Genomic DNA, 19,912 nt, shown 5'->3' with positions numbered 1-19,912 from the left:
TGCATTTATGCAATGTCTGAAGGATGACATTAAGAGTTAGCAATGGCTAAGTGTTTTCTGTATGTTTGGTGTGCTCTGTGTTTCAGTCTCACCCAGATAGAAAAGGACTGTTTTGCTTTGATTCCAACAACCATTGAGATTGATGAATAGATGGGAACAAGCTGGCTGAAATTAATTGTGATAAAAATGAAAATAAATTGTTATAAGGGAAACAACTGAAGGCCTTGGCATTGGTTAGGTAAGGAGCTCTTCATTGTGAACATTCAGTTGCAAAGAATTAGCTGAGTTCTCATTTTGGAAGTTAAAGTTTGTAGATGTTTAGTCTTAAAATTTAGTAAGCATTATTACTATTTGCATATTCTTTTGGAAATACTTGCTTTTTAGTAATACATATTTGTGATTTCAGTTCATACTTCAATTTGCACTAGACTGAACTGCTGCCATGTAACTCATGGAAGATGTTTATGTAGAAGATAATGTTTGTATTAAGCAAATCATCTCACCCTTATTGTGTAATGCTGGTGTATTGTATGTGAAATTTCAAAGGCTTTTTTATTTCTCTATTGGCACATAGTAAGTCACAAAAACATCATGATCTATTTCAGTAGCCTGACTCTGAAGTTGTGATTGTCTCAGATGTGATACAAGGGTGAGAAGTTCTTGGGCATCCCTAGTTCATGACTCTTGACTAGTCCCTGCCACAAGACTATCCACTGTCAATCCAATGTCATCTTTGAAATGCTGACAGGAGGTTGCTGTTGTGGAACATTGTTCTAAGGTCTTGATGTCATCCTTCAGATCTATACTAAAGCTAATGAAGCATTTTAAATGCATACAAATATAAAGAAATAGCAGAAGACTGAAGGACGTTTCTAGAGTTCTGATTCCATCTCCTTTCAACCTTTACTGTCTTCCATGCCTTAGCAACAGGGAATAAAATTTTTGTATGAGAGCTTCAGAGAAGGTTTTCAGAAGTGTATTTTTCATACTCTTTCCTTCTGTTTTCATTACTTTCTCTTACTGTATTTCTTGACAAGTCATCTTAAAATTTGCAATATTTTCCTTTCTTTAATGCTTTTCACTTTGTCCATGTTGTAACTTACTTTATAGCCCACTTGTATTTGTGCATGAGTATTAAAATATTCAAAACCTGATAGGAATACTGCCCAATGGAGGTTTGAGGTAAAGTAGTATAGTTTACTACCCTGAGGAAATGATAAACCATTAACACTAGTGTATTTTTTGGCTTTTGTTAGGTTGAAAAAAAAAAAAAAAAGACTAACAAGTTCATTAACTGCAGAGGCTCTTGCATGAATTCTAGGAGGTAGCGAGTCAGTTTCAAAGTTATATGATTAAAAAAAAAAATGTAATATTTTTCCAAACAAAACTAATGTTTATATTTCAGTGATGTTTCAAGATAACATTTTCCTGATGTGATGCAAGTGAAATGGAGAAAATACACTTCCCCTGTTTACATTTCAGTTTTTTGACATTTCTTTTAAATAGCTTATCTATTTCATTTAAATTGTTTCAATTGTTATGGATAAGGATATTTTTACAGTAATATGATATTTGTATCTTGTTTTTAATGAAAATTCACTTTCCATTGTAACTGGTGTGGGTACAGGAAAGTGATCAAACATAGCTTCTAGCCTCATTTCACCTAGAATCCTGTCTGAATTTCGGGGAAATCTTCGTGACTCATGTATGCTTTTTTCTATTATTTTAATATTACATGAAATTTATGATGATTGTTTTTGTTGTTATCAATATGAAGTTGGTGATTTCAATCTTCAAGACAGTAACAAGATTCTTAATGATTTTAATGCTAATTTTCATATTTAATAATTTGAACACTCAAGTCAGTAAAAACTTGGAACTTGGAACTGTTTTCTTCATATATGTAACGAATGGATATAGAAAGGTCTGTGGACAGATCATGTTTTGCAGTAGTACTGAATATGTGTTTTGTAATGTTTTATAATTTTCAGTTATAAATTGGATATAATTTGCATTTTTTTCTTGCATGTGATATGAGCTCAAAAGAAAAGAGCTGAAAAGATTTTTCCTACATAGTTTTCAAAAATATGTAATTCATAATGATCACTCATCTTAATTTTCAAAACTTGAATTTTTTACAGATAAAAAGCTTTGGTGGGCAGACCAGAATTTAGCTCAGATTGGAACCTGTAACAAACGAGATGGAAGGAACCCAACTATCCTGCGAAACAAGACTTCAGGTGTTGTGCATATGAAAGTATATGATAAAGCAGCACAGCAAGGTAAAATTTAAACCAGCTTTTACGTTGTCGAATATCTTTTCCCATGTTATTTTCCAAACATTCTTAGAATAAAAAAAAGATTGTCATTGTAATTCAATTGTGAAATACCGTAAAACATTTTAGTATTGAATAAATTATTGATTTAAGATAATTGATTATGTCTCTCTGTGTACTTTAATTTATTGGATACTTTACATTTTACACTCTAATGATGGCTGGAGTTCTATGAAGAGCCTGGGTTTAATTTTTTTTTTGCAAAAATTAGTGTTGATACGTGCACCTCATCTCAAATGATTGGAAGTTTAAATAAATATTATTTAAATAAAATGAAGTCATTAATATTCTAGATTACCTACTGCCTTTAAGGCCTTTTAATGCATTTAAATTGACAGAAAATACAGCAGAAGAATGGGGGAATATTACTAATACTGCTGAAACTTAATTGGCAAAGTGGGAATTGATGTAATATGAATAAGTGTAGTTTGAAGTCATGCTGTACATAATTTTATGAATTTGGAGGTTATTAGAGATAAAGATATTTGGGAGGTTCTTTAGAAATAGATTATTTCTGATTCCAGCTACTTTCAAAGTGTTGATGGTTGTACCGAGAGAGATGAGGGTGAGATTTCCATGAAACAAATTTCCTTTTGCAGAGAAGCTTACCAAAGAACACACGATCAAGTTAAGCTGTCTGATTTCTAATGGTCAATTGGTAGTCTAAGTATGGAGCTAAGCTGCCTGATGGACAATAAGCTGTCCAAATAACTCATTAGCCTGCGTCTAGGTAGGGAGGAACATTTAGTATCTGTTTTTATTACCATACATGTGACTTTTGGGTAATTGTGTGATTACGTCTTTGTCAGATGTGCAGTAGTTTTAGACATTTGACACCTCATATTCCAGCATGAAGGTTACATCTCTCAATGTGCAGCTGCTACTTATCAAAGATCTTATTTCTTGTCCTGTGTGGATTACTGAATGTACTGAGAAAATGGTGGGCAGTGATTACATTTCATTTGAGAAAACGGTCACTGAAGCTTATCTGTAGTTGGGAACCAAGCAAAAGAAAATCTAAAGTTGACCAAATACTTTTGTGTGATCCTGAGAACACTTAAAAGACCACTTAACACAATGCAACTCAAAATCCTTAAAGATTATCACCGTAGCAGTGATTTGCTCTAAAGTACAATATTAATATAAATCATTTAACATTTATTTTTAAAAGAAATCCCTCAGAAACAAGAGTTCTTCTTTGTCTCTACTGAAATGGAAATCCACACCAAGGTTTTCCATTGTACGGTTGCTAGATTTTTCCCTCTGAAATTTCATACTGTTGAGAGGCCACTTTCGTAATCGGCAGATGCATTAATTGATGTACTGGAATGATATTTTGAGCTACAACATTTGCAGTTTTTAATGTTAATCTACAAGTAATTTTAGAAGTCCTAACATAATCCCACAGAACAAAAGTAAGAAAGAAATGCTTTTGTAGCTGTTTCCAAAAAGTCATATATTAAAGTTTTGTATTGACAGAACAACTTAAATTTTTCCCGGTTTTTGCTTTTCTTTTCCATTTTTTTTTAATGGAAGATGAATGCAAAGAGCATGGACATAAAAACAATATTCTTGAACTTCAAATTTCTGAAATGTATTTGTTATATTCTGTATACTGTTTATTGCATATTTTATTGAAAAGTGTTTGTACACTAAAAGTAAATGTTTGAGTTGAGAAGTAGGAGCATAGAGCTGTGCGATCACATTGTAGGGTATTTTAATTGTATTAGACAAGTGGTAATTCATGAAGATGCAAGATTGGTATAGCATTTGGTGAATGAATAATATATGATCAATGACATGTTAATGGTCCAGAATAAGAGATGCTTTTTGACTGACACTGAAAATATTTCAGCATAACTAACTCACTAACTTAATAGAATATCTTCAGTTTTATCGTATACTTTCACTGTAAAATGAAAGTTCAAGAAACTGATTTTTTTTTTAAATATTCTAAGGAAAAAGCCACCTTCTCAGTGTGAAAGTACCATAAGAGTGCAGCATGACAGTATATGACTAACAGTACAGCCTGAAATATTTTGTGCATATCTCCATTTTGCCAAGAATTTACCTATTTTTTGTTAATAGTAAAAAAAAAAAAAAAAGATAGCAACACTTTTTTTTTTAGTCACAAATACAGTGTTCAGGTTGTTACCTCTTGTTTTCCTGTACTGCTATGTTCCAGGTAGCAATTCCTGTCAATTCAATAATGGTGGATGTTCCCAGCTCTGTTTACCAACATCAGAAAGTACAAGAACCTGTGTTTGTACAGTAGGCTACAACCTCCAAAAAAACCGCATGGCATGCAAAGGTTAGAAATGCTTTCAGTATTTATTTTTAGCTAACTTCAGTTTTATGGGAACTCTGTAAGTAATTTATAAAGAAACTTCAATTATTTATTTGGGTGATTAAAACAGAAGAGTTTACTGTGGTGAAGAGATAAATTTAGCATTTCATTTGTTTATTTAGCTATGCATTGCTTTTTGTGGAAAACCCTAAGGTGTATTTTTCACTTTTTTTAAATATTCAGACCATCTGACCCATCATTTGAGTGACACATATTTGTCATTCACCTTATCTTAAAACTTAATTACAAACTACAGTCTGAAAGGTTGGGTATCTACTGCTATTACATTACACTTAGCAAAAACTAAATCCTTATTGTATGAAACAGCGAAAGGCACTTTATTTTTGAGGTGCCATGGTAGTTATGAATTTTTTTAATTATTCCTATTGGATATTGCTGTATGTTCATAGCAGACTATACTTGGAAACAAGCAGTTAAGCAACATAAACATGGCTTTCTACTTAGATCTTGCCGTATGTAACTTAGCAATGTTTTTTTTTCCTTCTAGTATATTCTTTTGCACTTCTTCAGATAGTTATAACTTTTAGTTGTGGGTAAAACTGGTGGATGTTGTGTTTTTTAATAGTTTTCTAGATAATAACAGATTTGATTATTTAATTTTCCTTTAATTTAAAACAGGTATTTTTTTTTTCTTTTTTTTTTTTCATGAAAACTTGTGGAAAAAGCTAACAGGTAGCATCCCATGCATACAGACTTGTTTAGTATTGTTCATTTCATTTACTAGATAAATGTCGTCTTGTTTGGAAGAAATTTTGTACTATTTTATCTGTAACATTTTAGTTCACATTCTTAAGGTATTTCTACTAGCTGTCTTTTTGCAAAGAAAAAGGTTTTTAAACAAATGATGTGAAGAAAAAGACACCTGCTTGTGTATAATACCTGATCTTCAAGATTTTGAGTTGCATATCATCACACTATGTCATTTCCCTTAAACCTGGGAGAGTTTTATTACAAGGACTTGGAGATAAATGCAACAAAATACTTGTTATAACTTTGTTTATCAAAAGGTGTGATTCATTTCAACTGTTTCTTCCTACTTAATAGAAATCAATGCTTCTGTTGTGTTATTAATGTAACACAAATGTAGACTTTTAAAGTGTATCTAAAGCATGATTTTCTTAAACTGTGTACCTCTCTATTGTTTCTAAAGGATAGGTGCATGATTGAATGAGGTAAGATGAATCTCATGCCTCAGAAGTCAATTTATACAGTCTCGGGTTGTGCTTTTATTGAGTTATCTGTAACTGTCTCTTGCTAAATACCTAAAATGTGGATAAGCACTGAAAATATTCTTAAATGTCTCGTAATTCAAAATAGTTTCTTCTTAGTTTAAATTTTCATTAGGATTAATTGTAAGATTGTGCTTGAATGAGCAATAATTCACTTCTTTTTGTAAAACTGTATTAATAATTTAATTAGAAATAAGCTATAATAATTCATGGATTTTTTTTAAGAGTTGGATTTATCATTCTGGACAACTATGGAACAGTATAGGAAAACTCTGTTAATTCCTCAAGTGTTGCTAATAGGGAAAGTCTCCATTTTGCTCCCCTTAACTATTTGATTTTTCCCTTAGGTATAGAATCATTTATTATGTATTCTGTTCATGAAGGGATTAGAGGAATTCCTCTTGATCCAAATGATAAAATGGAAGCTTTAATGCCTGTATCTGGAACCTCATTTGCAGTGGGCATAGACTTCCATGCAGGTAAATATTCTGCATGTTCTATTGTATGTGTGTTAGATATTTTCTACTGCTTTTAAAAATGGAAAACAATTCAAAACTTCTAAACAGACCTCTTCCTTCTTGTTTAGTTTGACTGCTTCATCACACAAATATCACTTATCTTTTACCAACAAGTAAAAATTCATTACACTCTTCTCTACCTTTGGCCTACCTTCTTCGTTAATGGTTTTGTACATCTACTTAGCAAAATTTCAAGTTCACTTAGTATTTCATAGTGCCTTCTTACTTGCATATTTTACCTTCAAATCAGTGCCAGGTAGTGCTCAGAGCTTTAGTTATATCATAGGATGTCATTTGCTGTCTGCTGGATATAAAAATCACTTTGAAAAATAGTGCTTTGTAGCTGAGAGTTTACTGTATCAAATAGTGCTTTTGTGCTCTTTGTATCTATTGTAGTTTCCATGGAAATAAATAGGAGGCATTACTTTTGAAGAAATCAACCGTAATATCCTGAAGTACAGCATATTATTGGAATAATGTATGGAATATTATTTTTATTTGTAACCCACAGGAATCCTTACTAGTTTAGTGCAAATTAATGTAGTGGGTATTTTTCACTGTAGAGCACAAGTGTGTGATTTCTCTTAAGGTATCAAGAGGTACCTGAAAATCGAAGAGGTATTATCCAATGTAATATATAGAACATAGTGACTGGAAAGTTTTGCATTGAATAAATAATATTGCTCGATACTTAACATTTATTTATTTATTTGCCTTGGCGCATCTTTGAGCAGTTATATCAACACATCATATTCAATGTATTTTACAGGGTGATTATTACATTTGCCTACTCAACTTGTTAGTATTTACTTCTAAGCATGTTTTCTAGAAGCATGTGCTCTGTGAACTTCCTCTTGCAGTACTGAACATACTAGAAAGAGATTAAGAAAGAAGCAATGCTGTCACAGGAACCTTTTCTGAAATAAATTTAATTTGCTACTGTCAGCTTCTAGATCAGTGGTATCTCCTAAAAATGAGAGGTTTTTAGCTCTCTTAAAGGTGATAGAAGTAAGGCTTTTTTGGTCTCTCTGCTGCTTGGTTTCTTTTTTTTTTTTTTACACTATTTCCTAGATTTTTTGGAGTGATTGTCAGCTGTCTGTATGTGGAGTTCTTATGCACAGTTATCACAGAATTATTTTTTTTTTCCTAGTAATTGTTTTGATGTTATCAATGAGATTTTGTTCAACAGAGTTCTAAGAATTCATTTCCAGTTTGAGAATATTACGCCTTGCAGCTTATTTGGTTCTTCCCACTCTGTTGAGTAAACTTCTTGTATGCTTACACTAAAAAAAAAAATCTGAAGGCTCAACCTCTCACTCGGAAGCAAAGCTGTTGAAGGATTCTCAAATAGCTTCATCTGTGAAGTAGAAAAGCAAGGTAATAAATAGGTGTTTGATCCTTCACCGTTGACCTGGTTGGTCTTGAGGAAGACGGCTTCAACAGGAAAATTCTAACTTTTAGAGGCAGTAGGAGCACTGGCTGTAAGAGGTAGTCCTTCTCAGGTGGATTACCTCAGTCTGGAGGACTTCAGTTAATTTCAATCAAATCAGAATGTATATTGCAACATGGCTGTGATAGCTCTGAGCTCTGACAACAGAAATAGATGGAATTGTGCTTGAGGGATGTCATCTCTTGGTTTTCCTCATCCATTTACCGGTGGTACTTTGTGGTAACAGAGAGAAATGCATGTCTCTGCTTTCTACACTTCAAAGTCCAGGCTGAGAATTTGAGTTTAAATGGTCAGTGAAAGTAATGTAGTACTCAAATGCTGCGTAGTGGTCCTTCTCTTCCTTCTTATGGACAGTTACCTGAAGTGGAATGGCACAGAAAACAAAGGAGCACTTTAACACCAAAAAAAGAATGCTAGCAAAAGCTTATCAGGATATTTATAACATAAAATGAATTAGGTATTTTTTCCAATTTTTATTCACTTGTCATATCAGTCAAATTTATCACTTTTTTTCTAGTTAAATTTTGATACTTCCAGAACTTTATCTGAGTGATTACTAATTTTGTTTACTGATGTAGACATCTGGACTAAAGTAATTAAATCAATCCAAGAGTTTTCATTATGTCTTTATAGGTAATGATACAATCTATTGGACAGACATGGGTTTCAACAAAATTAGCAGATCTAAACGGGACCAAACATGGAAAGAAGATGTTGTTACAAATGGCTTGGGAAGAGTTGAAGGCATTGCAGTGGATTGGATTGCAGGTAGGAGTTTATTTGTGTCTGGTGTTGTTATGACTTCTGACTGTATACTCTTGCATTTCAGCTCAAGACTAAATAATTTTATTTACTTTCATTACTAATTTATAATATTCCAATTCTCTAATACTTTTTGTTATTATTTTCTTAATATATCACAAGGATTTTTTTTCCTTGAGGTGTGGTGCATTCTTTTTTGGTGTGGAGTTGGTTCAATTTTATTAAACTGAAAAAAAATTCAACTTTGTTGTTTCTTATATGGGTTGTGACAATTGTGACAACCAGTAATACAAGTTTATATTTTAAAACAGAAGGCTAAAAAGGACTAAAAACTAAAATACAAGATGCATACAATTTAAAATATAGCAGTTAGTTTCTGGTTTTAACTTGTGCATTTAAGATTTCAACATTTCTGAAGTGATGTTTTCTTTTTTCAGTAACTTCATGATATTTTTCCTAGGTAACATATATTGGACAGATCATGGTTTCAACTTAATTGAAGTTGCCAGGCTCAACGGCTCATTCCGATATGTAATCATATCCCAGGGTCTGGACCAGCCAAGATCTATTGCAGTACACCCCGAAAAAGGGTAATGTGACTATGGCTACATATTTTTTTTAACATCTGCATAATCGCAATGAAGCTTTTAGGAATCAAGGCCTTTTTTCTAATATATAACATTTAATAAAACTCAAAAGTACTGTAATGAGATGTATTTTGCTATAACTGGACCCAGGTGGAAGAAAATGTTCTTAGCCTATCCCGAGAATTTTCATGAGTCTCTATCTGCAGGAAGTACTATATTTTTCTTTGTCTTAGAAAATGAAAGCTTGCACAATCATTTTAGCTGAAGCATATCCATTGCATGGAAACTTGCTTAAATCTGTTAAGCACTTAAGCTTCCAGCATATCCAAGAAGTCACACTAGCTAATGAAGACCTCAGTGTGATAGTGAAATAGTATAATGGCATATTCTCTGATAGTTATAAATACCAGTATCGTGTAATGTCACTCTGCATCAACCAAGGAGATTACCCAGGGTAGCTGAAAGCTATGTCAGATAAATATTTGGGTAACTCTTGTTTAAAAATTACATCAGTTTTCATTCAACTGTTTGATGAGACAACAATGCTTCTCTAACAGAAATGAGAAGTTTCTATCCCTTCAGGCTATAATGCTGATGTTAGGAGAGCTACAAGTAAAACAGAAGCAGTAAATTCTGCAAAGGATTTCCAACTTATTTTTTTTCCACTGGAATATAAAATATACTTTCTCAGCAGATTTAACTGCTACAGTTGCCTTCCTGAAGTGTAAACCGCATGGTGTGCATCGAAGTTGTAAAGAAGCATTTGAAAAGCTACCTCCTCCCAGAAACAGAGACAAAGCTGTGTCATTCATTTTCCCCAGGCTCAATTAAATGAATATCACAGTATGTTCAGAAATGCAGTTTCAGTATTCAGCCAGAGGAGTCTGCATCTCTAGTGATGAAGAATTCCAACTTCTCAACAAGAAGTGATGCAAAATGCTGTCTGGAACTTGCCACAGTTTCTTTTATGAGAAATATAGTTTTAGCGAACTTTGTATTTTGCAGGTTAGAAGTGTATTTAAAAGTGAGGGTGAACATAAAAGTAGTTTTTATTTTCTGCATAATGCAATTGCTTATGTCACAAATCATTACAGTTGGGTTCATATGGCACCACTGGTTGCTTGACCATATTTGTTCACAGTTCAGGATTTATGTTGTTTTTCAGGATCTGGATAATTTTTTTACTTTGTGTTCAGTGTATTCATATGTTAAGAAAAAAAAAAACAAACACATCCTTTGCAGAATATTGCATAAGAGTCCAATAAAATTCTTTTGACCAGAAGAGCACCCCAAACTTCTTCAAAACAGTAATTCATTTACAGTGTAGTTTTCCTCAACATGTATATAATATACTTAGATAAGTTCTGTGAACACGTAAAAGCTTGGACTGTTTAATACTGTGCCACAAAGTGCTCTGTTCAGATGACTCCAATCAAAGTTAATTCATGCAACAAGGATAGCAATGTTTTTCTAGTGAAGTAAATGTGTATCTTTATAGAGGAAGATAAAGGCCTGCTTATCCTTTGCATTATTGTCATCTCTTTCCCTTTGTCAGGCAAAACATTCAAAAGTGTTCCTCCCTTCTTGCCCTCTCCTTGCCCTGTCTTCACATTTTTCATTTCTCTTGAAGCTTGAGTTGACAGCTTTAAGAACGGAGAGGAAAATAGCAGTTATTTGATCTTATTGAATCTGCCCCTTATACCAAGATACGAAGCAGCCAGCATTCAGCTGGTTGGTAGTATTATTTAAAGTTATGAATGTGCACTTCTAGAAAGAAGTGTCTTTCTCCCTCATCAGGAATACTTATTCATTTAAAACACATTTGGTTTCCATTTTTCTTCTACGATTAAATAACTTTTCTGGCGAAGCTCAAAACTGTGCTTGAAATACAGAGTAAAGGTCATTCTGAAATATTTCTTAGATTTTGAATCTTCCTCCTTTGAAGACATTCGGGAAACTTCATTTGTGTTTGCACTGTTGAAGTTTAAACCCCAATTTTGTTTTCTTCACAGATGTTTTTTTTTAAAGTTAATTCTAGGACCACATCAAAATTTTGTCATTTACATCTATGTGTCAGCTACTTAACTTACATGTGGGATAGTTCCTAGAAAAGTTGTCATTCTTCTAGCATTGCAATATAAAGGGCAAACAGCTAGGTAGCATAACACTGCAAAGGTCCAAGTGTTTTAGAGCTTCTGAGACATTTGGGAAGATCCATTTTTTTTCTATGCTATTTGATGATTTACTGATGTTAATATATCAATATATTTATAACCATCAATGCTCCAATAATGTCTTAAGCAATATGTGTTACCTTTTCAGGATTTTCTTTGGAGATTTCCAGATTTTTTTAAAATCTGATAGTTGTGTTTATTTAATGTTGGTTGGTTTGTTTAAACAACTAGGCTGAGAGAATATTGTGTGCATAACTGAATACCAAATGCTCATCTGTAGTCAATAATCCTTAATGCAGAATATCAACTAATATTCACCTCTGAGCAAATCTGTGAATACAAGTTCAGTTATGTATAAAAGTGCTGTTGGCAATCTCAGTAAAGGAAGCACTGTCTGTAGATTTGTTAGCCTAATTTGGCTATATGTAAAGCAACAGATTGAGTAGTAGGAGGTCAAGGCAGAAATTTATCCTAGCATCTCACCTTAAAGCAGTGATGTGTCTGTGCCAGTAAGTATACAGCAGTGCATACATAGATAAGTGAGATGAAAATTTTTCCCATGAGCATAAGGGAGACAGGCAAAACAACTTTCCCCTACCAATTCCCTAACTGCTTTCCTATCTAATACATTTTTATTTAGACATACGCGTCCTGTTATATCACAGTGTTTGTTAGTAGGTATTAGATTTGAGTTTATGTTCTAGTAATTTCTAATTTGGTTTTATTCTCCCAAGCACCAAACTATATTCTTTAAGCACAGAATTGCATATTGATGGATTAATTATGATTGTAATAATTACTTCATGTGTAGCAACTCTAAAAAAAAAAGTCTAAATAAAATAGTTTATCAAATGAGTACATTTATCCCCTGAAGGTTCAAAGATGTATTCAAAGATGTATAAGCATGATTATGTTTTGAAGTACCTATTTGTGATGGTAATGATGCATTCATTTTTTGCAATTTTGGACCGTTTGCAATTGGAGGACAGTATTACACATTTTCATCTTTGTTTTTATGCTAAATTTTAATTTAATTTAAATTTTAATAGGTAATTTCTGTAACATTTCAGGTATTTATTTTGGACAGAGTGGGGACAGATTCCTTGCATAGGAAAGGCATATTTAGATGGATCTGAGAAGGTTGTTCTTGTGAGCCTGGGGATTGTGTGGCCTAATGGGATTTCCATTGACTATGAGGTTAGTTTCTCAGTTTTCCATTGTAATTTAAAATGTATAGTATTTATTATGTTCCATTAAAGTCAATATGTCTTCCACTTCAGCGCTCTCTTAGTAACTCGTAATGAAATACTTGATTTTTGATGTTTCCTTTAAAATTAATCTTTAGGAAAATAAATTATATTGGTGTGATGCTCGTACCGACAAGATAGAAAGAATTGACCTTGAGAGTGGAGGGAATCGGGAGATTGTGCTGTCAGGGAGCAATGTGGATATGTTTTCAGTTGCGGTGTTTGGAGCTTACATCTACTGGTCTGACAGGTAATTTATTTTTCATAAGCATTTGAGTCTCAAAATGTTATTTCAGTGCTAGGTGCTTCACCTTTGTAGGATTAGCCATTCCTTAGCAAGGTCACAGAATGGATCACAGAAAGCTATGCAGTTCGAAAGAGAGGGTATTTCTGATACTGAAACCTAAAGCATATCAGTATCGTAGATGAAAGCAGGTTTTCCACCTTCTGTTAGATGAACTTTCCGCTACCCTTCAGTCATTTGTTTGGTGTGAAGTAGTTGAGGATTGTTGATCAGACATCTTCAACTTTTTTGGCAGAGCACATGCAAATGGCTCTATTAGAAGAGGCCACAAGAATGAGGCCACGGATGCTGTGACCATGAGGACTGGCCTTGGAATAAACCTGAAGGAAGTGAAAGTCTTTAATAGAGCACGAGAGAAAGGTTGGCTGTTCTTAAGGATGCTATTGTTTCAATATCGCCTGGTGGTACTTTTAATGTATATTAAAACATATAAAAAGTTACTCACTGATTTATGACAATAAATTTTATTATATCTCCATATTTTTTTCATAGAGTATTTTTTTTAGCTAAGATTTACTTACTATGAAAAATATGTAGTAAAGCTTCTACTAAAAACATCCGAGCGTTTTAAGGAGGAAGTATAAAATCAAAATACTTCCTATCATTCCTTTTTGGTTTTTTTTTCTCCTCAAAGCACCCAAGTCTTAGGAATGAGATGGACCTTGAATTGTGCTTTAGAGAACAGCAATCTCAGGCTGTCTCAGATGTCTGTTGGAAAGCAGTACGTTTTTTCACAGCTAGAAAATCTCAATCTCTGTCTCTCAAATATTTATTTCCTGAGATTCCTTGGTCTTGAGTCCAGCTTTTTTGTGTGGGAATAATTGTAAATAGTTAGATATCATTCATATTTAATTTGTTTTGCAACCGAATAGACAATTATCATATACTGACTGAGAGTTATAGTAGAAATTAATGAATGTTATCCCCCATTAAGAATAATCTTTCTTTTAACTATTTTTTCTGCTAAAATTCTAATTCTGAAGAGACTTTGAAAAGCAAAGATATTTGTGAGAAAGAAACGACAAAAGTTTATCACCTTTGTAAGCAATGTGTATTTGTTTCTGTGAGCTGAATTCTATCAAAAATGATGATTATTTTCTTAGAGCTGCTACCAGATGGAATTTTAAATACATATTCAAAAAACACAGAAAGAATACGCTACTTGAAAAAGATATTTTTAAAGATATTTGTAATAGGAATATACTTTTAGTGTTGGCAACACTCAAAACTTGTTTTAATCACAGCATCACATATCTGATGATCTAGTTTTTATATACATCTTTCCTAAATAACTGCATTAAATATAAAATGTAAAATAAATCTGTATTTTGAAAGAAAACCTATTTAAAAAATCAGTAAAAAAAATCTTTCCAATTTTTTCTCAAATGAATTTGAATAGTTTTGAGAACAATGAACATATTTGTATTAGTTTTGCTAAGGAGTTCTGCAAGTATTTTCAGTTTTGTAGACATTTTGTGGATAATAAATGTCCACAGAAAAAAAAAATGGATGTTATTGCTTTTAACAAGGCTAGAAATAGTTAATGTCTGCTTGCTTGGAAGGGCCTTATGTATAGAATTAAGAAAATGGAGCAATTGGTTAAAAATGCTTCTCTATATGTAATGATTTTTATTGCTAGTTTGACAGATTTGGTTGCATTAGGAATGGGAGAAATGGTTATTGAGACTAAAAAAATTTTTGATGTTAGTTCGAAAAACATAACTGAATGAGTTTTTAATACATTTTTCAAATTTTACTAGGGTACAAATGGTTAATGTCTTTGGGAGGGGCTGTCAGTGAGCCAGGAGGACAAAAGGGAAAAAAACAGGTGAAAAATACTTTTGGAATGTTTTTTTTTCTGTATCACTCTATTATATATTATCTATGTATACTTTTAAGTTTGCTGAACTAGAAGTAGGTAATGATCCTTTAAAAAGGAAAAGGAATTAGCTAGTTTCCTGACCTTTTATTAAAACAAACAAATACAAAAATAAGCAAACAAAACCAAGCAAAGAAAAAAAACCCACATAAACAACCTGTGCTGATTGACAAGTGATCAATGCTTTTTTTTCAAACACCTGTTTTATCCTTTCTGATGAGCCAGCCCTGTTGCAGTGAGGAGATTCTTCTCTTTTAGTTCTATTCTACATGTGTGAAAGGATATGCCCTAATTAATCTGTTTTTACAGCTGGCTGCTTTTACAGATGCTTACAGCTGAACTGTGGAAGCGCTGAAGTTTACAAAGAGAGATTTTAGAAACTTTAGGATCTCTTCCATGTATTTGCCTTTCTCTTCTCAAACTCTCATCCTTCCAAACAGATATTAACTTTTTTCTAGCCTAATAAAGCTTCAAAAGTGTTTTTAAAAAACTACAAGCAAAAATATGTGCAGATAATTCTCCATGTATTTTTGCATGACTACAGTGCAACATTTCTCATAATTTTGTCAAAATTCAACACTGCTAATGTTAACTCATTCCCCATTGCTTTTACTTAGATATATCTTTAGCTTGAAGTGTAGCAGTTAAAAAAATTCAGTCAAGGGTACTTTCAGACACTACATGTTCCCTGACAATGACAATGGCTTTCTACCAGAAACTATTTAAAGTGTGTGGTTTTTTCTCCTTCACTATCTAGAAAACTTTGAGAAATGGGAAAATGACTATACTGAGAGAGCTTAGTTGTTATATGGAAAGTGCTGTCAGAAACAAAAACTAATTTATCTGAACTAACTATAATTGTATTTCATACATAGTCCAAAAAATACGAAGGTAAATAGATCCTAATTATTGACAATTACTGCAATTTTAAATATTGCTTTTAACAAGTGTAGTTTATGTCACTGAAGTTACTAATGTGACAATGATTATTTAATAGTATACCTTGTCAGAGAGTAAGTTTTTAAAGCCAAGTTTTAGAGTAAATTAAAACAAAAATGTCAGGAAACATTTTCATCAAGAACAGAGAACAAAAGGGAACACTTTTGTACCTGTTTTCATTTGATAGAAATTAAGAACGCTACAGTATTGTGATGGTATCCAAATTTGTCTCTGTCAGTAACAGGTGTTTTAAAAAAAAAAAAATCTTTCAAAACACTTGGAACAACTTGTAATAGTCTCTATCCAAGTCTTTATCTGAACATAGAGGAAACATCTATTTATTTTCTTCTTATAAAGTATGTAATCTTGTGAATTGGAAGAATATTAATTACATTTTCTCATAGATTGTATACTCTAAAATTGGATTTAGTTAATTGTTGAAGTTATATTCTTTACTACTTTGGCCTTTGGTTCAATTGTATTGTAGAAAAAGTTTAAGAGAATTCTTGGAATTCAAAAAAATGACATTTTGATTTACATTAGCTACAGGTAATAGTATAAAACAGATTTTTTTTTTCTTTCTTTTTTTCATACAGGTACTAATGTTTGTGCCAAGAATAATGGTGGATGTCATCAACTCTGTCTTTATCGAGGAAAAGCACAAAGAACTTGTGCATGTGCACATGGCTATCTTGCAGAAGATGGAATTACCTGCCTAAGACATGAAGGTTACCTCTTATATTCAGGAAGGACAATATTAAAAAGTATACATCTTTCAGATGAAAACAACTTAAATTCACCAGTAAGGCCATATGAAAATCCAGAGTACTTCAAAAATGTGATCGCTCTTGCTTTTGACTACAGCCTGAAAGGAAGAGGTACTAATCGGATATTTTTCAGTGATGCACACTTTGGAAATATACAAGTTATTAAAGACAACTGGGCTGGCAGAAGAGTGCTAATAGAAAGTAAGTAAAAAGTTTATTTGCCAAAATATTTTCTTTTAATAACCCTTATAATGAAAAGTTATTTAAAAGTAAAATTGACTTCACAGTTTTGAAGTCATTAAAATGTTGACTCGATGGGGCAAAAATATTAACGTTTTACCATATATAAGCGTATACCCCAACTGTTACCATTTGTACCACAATGTGTCCAGCTGACACCATTCTTGTAGTCAGCTCAAGAAAAGTGACTTCTGTCCAGTGACAGGAAGAGCCAAACTCCAACCTATAAAATTGGGTTTTTTTTCTGTTTTTTTTTACGGACAGTCTCACTGAGTAACTTCAAATGTTCACCATGCCTTCATTCACCACAGTAATAGGGAGAGTCCTCTGAAACTTGACTTTTTTTTTTTTGCCTCTGAATACTTGAAGCCTGTGGCTCCTCAAGAAATCAACATCAATATCATCACTAAGTCTAGCTTAACTTCACTGCAATGTGAACTTAAGTTTGCCTTGGTAAAACTTGAAATTGAGGCATTCAAGGCTGGATGAGAAATAAAGCCTAGGAATAAAAATCTAAAAATCAGTCCAAGAAAAATATAAATTGTAGAATCTTATGCTACCTTGCATTTCTGTTTGGATGTAATTTTTCTAAAATAGACAATCTCATTCATCTGTAGGTATATATTTACTATTTCTACTCTTTGATTGTTTTGGTAGCCCTTCTCCATAATGTTTCAGGTGTTATATCATTTTTTCTTCCTGTGTTGTAGATAACTATCGTCTGCATTTCCGATGTCATAAAAGTTGCACTGCTGCATTTAGGTATTTGGGGGAAATATTAACAGGACCAAAGAGTAATTGGAAGACATGGAAGTATATGTGGTGTAGAATGTATTGCCCTTTGCTACTGTGTGTTAACAGAAATATTTTTAGAATAGAAAGAAGCAAATAGCTGGGAAGTGATGAAATACCGTTCTACAACATAAACTGGATAATTGTTATCGTTGTGCGCCTCTGTCCTGTGGTTCTGGAAAGGTATTCCTGGTAATGGAAACTGCTGATGTTAATGACTGGCAAAGCATCTTTCAAATATGATACACATTTTTTTTTATATTTTATTTTAATTTCAAGTATGTATGTGCGCATATTTCAGAGGAGTTAATGATATCCATATTGAGATACAAAAGAGAAACCAAATACTGTCAAGATGTATTCATTACTCTTAGGAAATCATGAAGACCTAGGGATTCAGGGCTGAGATTAGCTGTACATGAGACAACCACTCACCCGCATGGGGATGATGCAATGCTATCTTAACTTAGGTGTTACAACATGTGATGGAAATTATTACATGGAAAACCATTGGAGAATTCTAAATTTAAAACAGACGGGAAAAAGTGATGAAGCAGCAATGCAGATACAAACTGGATTTTGAAAAAGACAATAAACTATTCCTCGTTACTTTATGATAGGCTGTTGTACAAGAACTAAAAACACTCCACAGCTGAGAATTATACTTTTAGGAAATAGTTAGGAAGTGTTTCTGCTTGTAATCTTAATATGCCTCATTTCATTTTTCATTATCAGAATCAGTGCGCTGAATAATTAAATGTCAGATGAAATTTTGTGTTCTTCCAAAAATGTATATGCTTAGGGTATAGCTCTGAAAAAAGATGTTTTCTAGGAGTGTTTCAAGTTTTTTTTTTTTTAATAGAAGGATTATCACACCCCAGTATGTGTTACTTTACTTCTCCTTTGTATGTTTTAAAACCTCTTTGTATTGAGTCATTCATTTTAAACTGATGTTCTTTGATCACTTCTCCTTTCTTTCCACAATCAGAGACTTTCTGTCTATGTAAACAGGAAACAGTTTGTCGAGCTCCTTGATACCATAGTAGTATTTGACTTAACAGTGATACTTAAGGAGGAAAAAAGACAGTGCAAAGACTCCTTGACATCAGGCATTCTATTCACTATAGGACGGAATATTTTCTAATTTCCATGTTGGCTATGTATGATTAGAAGAAACTATTGAATGGAATTCAGCTGACAGGTTTCACTAATGTTTCGTTTTAAAATAACAGCTTTGACTTTTGTTTTGCTATCTTTTTTTCTCCTAAATGATTAGTAGGTATTTTTGGCAAGTTTCCCTTTATTGGAAAGGGATACAAGACCACATGAGAATTACCTGGTGTGGTTCTTACACGTGTACAATTCCTTTTCACCTCATTAGGCTGAGATCTACAAATCGGACAAAATCTTACTCAGTATTAAAGTCAGATAGTGAAAATAGAATACGTTATTTACAAGATATTATTGTCCCACATTTTTAGTTCAATGATTGTAGTTCTTCTTCTCATAAATAATCCATTAGCAGATGCATTTCTACCTCACTGAAATCAGATATGCCATTCAAATCCAAGACATTATTGAATTTTTCTGCACACTAAAAACGGAGTTAAGATATATAAAGAGCCCCTTATTAAACAGGTTTCCAGTTCACTAAAAACAGATTTACAACTCACGAGCAACCCATTATCTAATATGTTTTTAGCTCACTGAGAATAGATTTACTACCCCGAAACAACCCATTATCTAACATGTTTCCAGTTCACTGAAAACAGATTTACAACCCATACGCAAGCTATTATCTAACATAGTTCCGACTCACTGAATATTGATTTAGAATTCATAAACAACCCATTATCTGACAAATTTTCACCTCACTGAACAGATTTGCAACTCATAAACAACCCATTAGCTAACACATTTTCGGCCCAAGGAAAGTAGATTTATGGCATATGAACAACTTGTTCCAGTTCACTAAAAACACATTCAAGACTCACCAAGAACCCAATAGCTGGTAGAGTTCAGTCTTCAGCAGGAAGGAGCAGTGACAGGAAAAAAAAATAACAAAAACAACAGTGTAGCATGTGCACAGTATGTCATACCTTAACATCTTTATTTCTGTACAGCATAGGTTTTTAGAGTAAGTGTTTCAAATTTTATTTCCTTAGGTCAGTCAGTTAGTAGGGACTTTCTATAAGTAACTGGGTCGAGTTGATCTTTCTTGACTGCCAATTTGTGAAAATTCACCTTGTTCCTGGCTGTAATTTCTGACAAATTCTTTTGGATAATGAATTGTCCCTAACCACCGAGTATTGCTTGTGTT

The 19,912-nt window shown here is 32.8% G+C and overlaps 1 protein-coding gene across 7 annotated transcripts in view; it reads left to right on the top strand.

Annotated features, from left to right (window-relative positions):
• LRP1B (LDL receptor related protein 1B) overlaps positions 1-19,912 on the top strand; it is a 581,170-nt gene that overhangs the window by 442,983 nt on the left and 118,275 nt on the right. For all 7 annotated transcript variants that reach the window (XR_005861415.2, XM_040703826.2, XM_422146.8 and 4 more), the window contains exons 33-41: positions 2,142-2,282; positions 4,522-4,647; positions 6,281-6,412; positions 8,535-8,669; positions 9,124-9,253; positions 12,495-12,621; positions 12,770-12,921; positions 13,211-13,335; positions 16,390-16,761. Coding sequence is in view for 6 of the 7 variants with exons in the window: in XM_040703826.2 (XP_040559760.1) it covers positions 2,142-2,282; positions 4,522-4,647; positions 6,281-6,412; positions 8,535-8,669; positions 9,124-9,253; positions 12,495-12,621; positions 12,770-12,921; positions 13,211-13,335; positions 16,390-16,761 (1,440 nt within the window). In the remaining variant the exon portion in view is untranslated. The remainder of the gene's footprint in view (positions 1-2,141; positions 2,283-4,521; positions 4,648-6,280; positions 6,413-8,534; positions 8,670-9,123; positions 9,254-12,494; positions 12,622-12,769; positions 12,922-13,210; positions 13,336-16,389; positions 16,762-19,912) is intronic.

Source organism: Gallus gallus, chromosome 7, assembly GCF_016699485.2.
Source record: "Gallus gallus isolate bGalGal1 chromosome 7, bGalGal1.mat.broiler.GRCg7b, whole genome shotgun sequence".
Classification (NCBI taxonomy): domain Eukaryota; kingdom Metazoa; phylum Chordata; class Aves; order Galliformes; family Phasianidae; genus Gallus; species Gallus gallus.
This window is presented reverse-complemented; position numbering and strand designations above follow the sequence as displayed.